Genomic DNA, 7,783 nt, shown 5'->3' on the forward strand with positions numbered 1-7,783 from the left:
AGTTTCCCCCACAATAATGATCAGGCCACCAAACACAGATTAAAACTAGAGTAACTAACCTGTTTTGAAAATGTAAGAAGTAGAAAGTACAGGTATTTGTGTTAAAAATGTAAGAAGTAAAAGTAAAAAGTCGTAAAATAAGTAGTGGAGTAATACCAGAAAAATGTACCGAAGTATTTGTACTCCACTACTTCCCACCTCTGCCTAGAACTGTAAGGAATGGATGTCAACATTTTGATTTTGGGTAAATAGAAAACTACATTTATGATAGCGGGCTCAGTATTTACAATTCAAACTAACGGCATAGTATAACAATAAAGAGCTGCTCTTTAAATGACAGTCATTTCCCTTTATGTGATGTTATCTCCCACCAAGCTGCCGTTCTCTTTATTTGTTCTCTGTCCACAGTGAGCCATTCGTACGGATACGGGCTTCTGGATGCAGGCGCCATGGTGTCCTTGGCTCAGAACTGGACCACAGTGGGGCCGCAGCATCAGTGTGTTCTCAACATGCTCACAGAACCGAGGTAAGGAGAGTCACTTGAAGCTCCGTTTCTATTTGTGTGTAAACAACAGTGTCATTATGAGCGCTTCCTGTTTATCATGCAGCTCAGGCTGATAGATGTGACCGTATTCTCCTCGGAGCTGGGGACAGTGCTATTGTCCGTGTCCATTTCATGAGTTCACACAACATTAACCCCCCCCCCCCCCCCCGCTGTACCTTCAGGGACATCGGGAACAAGCTGGTGTTCAGCAAGAGCGTGGATGGCTGCTGGGGACGACCGGAGTACGTTAACTCTGTGGAACACGTTCAGGCTCGCCTCACCCTCTCACACAACCAGAGAGGGAAATTGGCCATTCATCTCATCAGCCCACTGGGCACTCGATCCACCTTGCTGTTCCCCAGGTACACCGTAAAACACACATCTGTACACACCAGCAGAGAGCCATGATATCAATCTCTCTTCCCTCCGTCTCTTCCACACACGGAGACAAACCTAATGTGCATGTTCCTCATTGTTATCTCTGCACAGATACTCCCACTGGTATACTCTTCGGGAAAGAAACACAACCTCTGCATTCTACCATGTCTCAAACAACTTGTCTCACATTTTCTGTCAGGCCCAATGACTTCTCCTCAGAGGGATTCAACGACTGGGCCTTCATGAGCACCCACTCATGGGGCGAGGACCCTCAAGGGGAATGGACACTGGAAATAGAAAACGTGGCAGCTAATGGACGTGACTATGGTAACCTCACTCATCGCCGTTAATCGTTCACTCTGGTCACATCACATCATGCCAACATGCGCTGCCCCCTCATTAACTAGAGTTTTCGTGCATATGTTCGTGCTTCTTTAAATATCCTCCGCTTTTTCTGTCTCCCTCTTATGATTCGGTTTATAAAAATGTTCTTTGTTACTAGGGGAAAATCACTCGTATGCAGATTAAAACGTTGCAGCTGCTGGACTGAGAAATATTCTTGTGCAAGAAACTTGTTGGCACACTTTTGATTATAAACGTATTGAGAAGCCAGCAAATGTAGAGTTTCAAAATTATCCAACTAAAAAAGAACGGTGCCAAGTCTTTGTTTAATACAAGCTGTTAGCAGCACAAGCTCCCAACGTCACTAAATCTAACCCAGTTGGCAACACTCTCACAAAATCATCATTATGAATGTAAACATATCAAACAACAAACATATAGCAGTTAGAGTATTTGATTAATTGAATGCTGTAGGTCCATTGCTTTCAAAAATGCTCCTAAAAGACATTTCCAACCCTATAGCTTTAAGCATATTTTTAGCTGGTTTCGGGCTGCATTTCTTTCAAAAGGCAAAACAGCAGCATATTGTCAAGAAGAGTTAACTCGTTAAAGTCCTAGACCTCTTGCGTGTCTTTGTTTACTCTGAGCTGCCGAAAAAAAAGATGGGAAGGCATCTCTTCCTCCGCTACTGTGTTTGGGTCCACTCTCATCACTTGTTTCTTTTTTCTTCCACCCCCATATCCTCATCAGCCAGTTCACACTGTTACCTCTCTGAGAGGTGTTCAATTGATATTTTCTTCCATACCCTAATTCCTCCTCCCCCTCCCTGTCTCATTCAGCTGTGTTAAGTCAGTTCACCCTCATCCTGTGGGGTACCGGACCCAGCGTCATCAACCCCTCGTCTTCGGACTTCCCTCGGCCGTCCAACAACAGCTGCAAGACGTTTGACGCCCAGCAGATCTGTATCGGTGAGATACAACTTTCAATAGGAGCCACTTTAGAGGAGTGGGCTCGTTTGTATTGGCGCTGGTACTCACTCGTTGTTACAGAACAGGCTTTTGGTCAGACAGTGTTAGGTATTTCTGTATGGAGGAGCAGCAGGGGACATTCAAACTGCGTCAGTGCGAGAGGTGCTACGTTGTCAACAAACGCTCAGGAGGATGACTCCCTCATTAAGAGGAAGATTAGGTCGGAAGCTTCATCCTGCTTCTGAGCATTTCACACACTTTCTTATTCATCGTTCCAGACTCCTTCATAATTTAGTTAAAATCTACATTTTAATAGTCAGTGGTAACACTTTGTTCACACTTTGTACAGGGCTTCAGATCTGAAGGATGCTTTGTAATTGCCGATAATTATACGGGGGGGGGTAAAGGACACAACGTTCATTTCGTCAAATCTTCCATTTACTGATTGTGCCTTCATTTAATAAATGAACCATCTTGTCAGTGCACAGAGGATGAGTGCAATATGGAATTATGTTTCTGCAAAGTGTTAAATAAATGGCAAGCATACATTTAAATAAATATGAAGAATATTACAGTATTTCTAACTAAAAGGAAAATACAATTGGTTTAAATCGATGTTATGGTTCTACTCAAGGCAAGGTTAAGACATGTTTTGGAATTCAACACCTGCTTATCGACTATGTGAGCTCAACAGCTACGTACAGTCACTATTATTTCATTTCCTAAACATCAAAATGATTGAATAATTTAGTTTACTGTCTCTGAATGTTCTCTTTCTCTTTTCCCTCTAGATTATCACTTGACCCTTTAAGTTAATTCACAAGAAAAAATACCATTAATGTGTCAGTTCCAGCTTCTTAAATATGAGACTGCTGGTTTTTTTTGGCTGGAAATTGTGCTTGTCTTACAAACAATTGTATTAGTTTGAGACTGAAACAAAAGACAAATCTGAGGAGAGCAATTTGGGCTCTGGGAAATAGAGATTTGCCAATGTATTAATCAAGAACACCAAGCATTGGATGGTTTCAGCTTTTAAAAATAGGAGGTTCTGCTGGTTTTCCAGAACAAAATTGTGCCATTTTCGACTGCAGTTAATTTATAAACAAAATAATTAATTTATAAACAAAATAATTAATTTTAGCGAATAAAAAATTATACTATTAAATGATGTGGTTATTTTCAGTTAACTTCAGGGGAAATGTTGGTTATTTTATTGAACTGCATGTGACCCAACCTCCCTTCCCCCCCCCCCCTCAGAGTGCAGCCCCGGCTCCTCCCTCTTCCTGCAGGGCTGTGTGAAGCTGTGTCCTCCGGGCTTCTCCTCCGGTCCCCAGCTCCTGAACCTCTCCCTGGAGAACTGGGTGGACCTGTCCTCGGTGCAGGCCTGCCTGCCCTGCAGCGCCGCCTGCCTCACCTGCTCCGACAGCGGCCCCACAGACTGCCTGTCCTGCCCCCCCCACAGCCACCTGGTGCTCACCTCCTGCCTGCACCAGAACCAGGTGCAGCGCAAGTCCCCTCTGGCTGGGGGGCTGCAGGGGGACGAAGCCCCCTCAGAGCAGCAGAGTCCAGCAGCAGCAGCAGCAGCAGATGACAGCGGAGAGGGGGAGGAGCCTCCGGGGATCAGCGTAGCTCCGTCCAATCAGCTGCCTGTGGTGGTGGCCGTGCTCAGCTGTGCCTTCATCCTGGCTGCCTTCGCCGGGGTCTTCCTCTTGCTGCAGATGCGCTCAGGGGGCTTTTCTCTGGGCTGGAGGACCAAACTGCCCTCTGTGTATTCAGAGAGCAGGGGGGTGCGGGTGGGCTTTGGGTTTGGCTTCGGCCCAGGACAGGAGAGGAAGGCCCGGATATGCTACAAGGGGATCCCCACTGTGTGGGGGGACGAGGACACCATCACCTACCAGTCTGAATCAGACAGCGAGGAGGGGGACGGGCACAGCGAGAGGACAGCTTTCATCAGGACTCAGAGCCTGATCTAGAATCAGCCTTTAGAGCTGACTGTGCTGAGCTGAGACATGAAGGAGGATCACACAAACACAGGCCTTACTGTCCGACAGCACATCAATTTGTTCATGTATTTATTAATGTATCTTATTTGATTTATATTTTGATGTCAGATGTATTCATTATGCACCTTCATCACCAATTTGAGGTGTTATGCAACAATGTTACTTATTTATTTATTTGATGACCTGCTTGAGCATATTTTGACCAATTTGTGGAAGGCGTTTTATAGAAATGTGGTATTGCGCTCCTATAGAGTTTGTGGGTTTAAAGGAAGAAGACATTGAGGAAATATGTCAATCAAAGCAGCAGAGTCTGAGATATCCTGGATTCTATTCCAAAGTGAACATCTAAAACCCTGAATCCCATAATGCAATTCAAAAGCACCTTTTGTAAACTCCCTCTGCCTAGTTAATGCCCTTTTTTTTCAAACTCCACACCCCCAGTTTCTGAAATAGCACTGTTGTCTCGGAGCTCTGATGACTTTATCAGGCTTATTTATGCAGACTTGTGAAAGCTCCTCCAGAGGTACAGAGGAACATTATACAGCCCTGACAGGCTGAGGAGTACGCTCTGAAGAGGGAAGTGAACTCCATGTTTAAGATGTCTGGAGTGCTTCTCTGAGCCAGCAGCGTGCATTTCTTTCTGAGATATGCATTGATTCATCCCCAACACAAACACATGGCCCTCAGCACAGGCACATAATAAATTGGAGATATATTTTATCAGATTCCTTGGCAGATTGGGCCAGCGGTCGTGAAGTTGACAGCGTTGTTCATTAATAGTACTTTAAATTGAAGATTTCTGCGGCGTACTTGGACGGCATAATAAAACATCCCGCCGGCTGTTTGATAAGCAGGAAACTGTGGGATGCTCTGTTTTCAATCATGTCCCAGAGGGAATTGCCACCGCAGCACAGACGTATCAGATATATTAGTCATAAAATCTCATTGAGTTGTTATGTGGAGTAGCACTGTTTTTGGGTGAAATGAAGATACACTTAGCCCTAAGCTGCTCAGCTGACCTGTCCTACTTTCTTCCTCCTGGTAGCTGACAGTAAGAAATTAGATCATTTTTCACGTCATTTTCCCCACAGAGCATATATTGATTTGGGGCTCCTCTCCCAGGACGTCAGGGAAAACTCCTTCCTTTTCTATTATGAGCGCCATACATTGATAAACAAACACGTGCTTTATGTCCTAATCTAGAACTAGCTACCTAGTCAAAGCCTTTGGATTTTAAATGTAAAATGGTAGTCATGATATCTTGTACAGCATTTTCTATGTTTGTTTTATATCCTTTTTTATTTAACTGACAATGGATGTTAATATTGTGGAGCTCAGTTTCACGCTGGAATAAAACCAATTTTGCTGTTGCATAGATACACTGTGTGCCAGATTTATTAAACTTTTAGTGTTTTATGCATCTCATTCTCAGCCCCTGACACACAAAGGGAGATAGCAGATGGTTCATCACTTCTTCATGGCGGTATATCTCGTAGCAAGTGTGTTCCCTTCACTCCGGGCGTTTAGCTTTAACAGGGTGCCAGGGTTTTCTCTTCTCCTCGCTCTCCAATGCAGGGAGTTTGGTGCCAAAAAGCCCTGAAGAAAACGTTTTTTTCCAGCTTCAACATAGTGGCCCCTTAAAGTTGAAATTGAAATAAATGGAGACGGTTTGTATGCACACGGGGAAACAATAGCAGACAGCTGGTAGCAGCTTTGTTCATTAGTCGCTTACCTTTGTATCCGCCTCTGCAGAGCCAGGTAACTGGGTTCATGGGTGAAGGTACATTCATTCAGTGGCCCATAATTAGATCTGCCGGGAGAACAGGCTGCACAATCCAGTGAACCTCCGGTGCCTCTTGCTTTTTTATTATAAATGCATGTGGGAAAATAACCGTGTGCGTAAATTAGTGTTTTTATTTATTATTTTTATCCAGATGGGTTTGAAAGTCTTTTGTCTGCCGATTCATACCTGCATTTTCAGTTTATGAGTGCTGGTTTTCACTGTCTTCCATTGATGTGCTTTAGCTTACGTATTATTAGCCGTCATGCTGTCCACTGAATCATGCTTGGCAACAAGAAACATGACATTAATTGAAACAACAAATTAGAGAGCCATTAGCTGATTTCACATTCAAATCAATTGGACACTGAGATTCCAGTCTCATTATTCCAGCTGGTCAAACATTATCCAATCTGATGCTCAGGCATACAGCCGACTTTCAGTTTCCCTTCCAATTTTCTCACAGAGGGGTTGAGAAAATAGTCGGCTCCAGTGATCAGTCTCAGGCAGCCATCCTTTCTGCCCTTGTCCCTAATCCATTTTTATGAAGCTTCAACAAAGAAACAGGACTTTTGGAGTTCTTGTCGTGTTCAACACTGTCTCTGATGCCTTTGTCTGAGAGGTGAACACAATGGTGGACACGTGCCGAGGTAACTACCTGTGATTTTAAAGCTGCTCAGTTCTATGTCAGGTTGACACTGGAAAGCCTCAGAGATATTTATAATACTTATCTGACAGGAATCATCTGTAGGCACAGCCTGTACTGACTCAATGCTGCCCCCTACTGATAGAGATGTAATCTTTGGATGAAAAAAACAGCATGAAAACACAGATTCACCAGTGCTTTAGAGACTGAAACAAATTGCTTTTAGATAAAGAGAAACGTGTTGTCCTTTATTCAATCCCCATCTCCTCTGTTCTACTGCAGTTTGATCCATCATGAATACACAAGTACAAAAGAGACCATGCCCTCATATATTACCTCTGAACAAACGGATCACATTCTGAAAAAATACATAGAGACGCAGGAGGGCAGGTTGTGACGAGGTCAAACGGAGGAGAAAGTGCAATTTAGGATGCAGTGAAGTCTGTTCTGAAGCAGCTGGAGGGGGGGGGGGCTACAGTGCAGACAGAGAGCAGAATGTATTGAGAGCAGACATCAGGCCAGAGGGCAACACAGCTGCAGACCTCCTGTGGAAAATGTAGATGAAAAACTGGTGATGGAACTCAGTGGGGCGGGAGAGACGGTGGGGCAGTACAAATTGGGACACAGGTGGGCTGCGGGATGTCCGGGCGCCGCTTTGGACACGGGTGACAACATCCTCCACGGTCGCTGTGGATGCACACCAGAAAAAGGATGAGAGCCTCGGGATAAGACTCGTCTTATTAAAAGGGTCAGTACACCCACAAATATCTAAGAATGTTAGTCATTAATCACAGTGGTATCTTGACATTCAGGCAGTTTTGGGTTTATGTGTCGTTTTAGGAGGAATCCCTTTTTAAACCACCAACTGAGGTGAATTAATGTTACTGATAGCACTGCGTTACAAAATGACATCTTAAAAAGGATGCAACATCTCCTTTAGAAACAGAGCTCCACCTTTACAGACTGTTCACACCTTATTGCTGTGTCTTAACGGCACACTGCAGTCATATGAGCTACAGAATAATAATCTGAATAGTTAATGTGTTGAAATAAGTATACAATAAATTAACCCTTACTGTTTCATACAAAAATATGCAATGGTTTCTCAAGTGATGACGCTAC

The 7,783-nt window shown here is 44.0% G+C and overlaps 1 protein-coding gene across 1 annotated transcript in view; it reads left to right on the forward strand.

The window, feature by feature from the left end:
- furinb (furin (paired basic amino acid cleaving enzyme) b) overlaps positions 1–5,614 on the forward strand; it is a 66,151-nt gene extending 60,537 nt beyond the window's left edge. The window contains exons 9-13 of the mRNA XM_034085783.1: positions 409–526; positions 727–906; positions 1,122–1,249; positions 2,104–2,232; positions 3,490–5,614. Coding sequence (XP_033941674.1) covers positions 409–526; positions 727–906; positions 1,122–1,249; positions 2,104–2,232; positions 3,490–4,205 — 1,271 coding nt within the window. The 3' untranslated portion in view covers positions 4,206–5,614. The remainder of the gene's footprint in view (positions 1–408; positions 527–726; positions 907–1,121; positions 1,250–2,103; positions 2,233–3,489) is intronic.
- Positions 5,615–7,783: the final 2,169 nt, after the last annotated feature.

The sequence above is a fragment of the Pseudochaenichthys georgianus genome, chromosome 6, assembly GCF_902827115.2.
Source record: "Pseudochaenichthys georgianus chromosome 6, fPseGeo1.2, whole genome shotgun sequence".
In the NCBI taxonomy this organism is placed as follows: Eukaryota; Metazoa; Chordata; class Actinopteri; order Perciformes; family Channichthyidae; genus Pseudochaenichthys; species Pseudochaenichthys georgianus.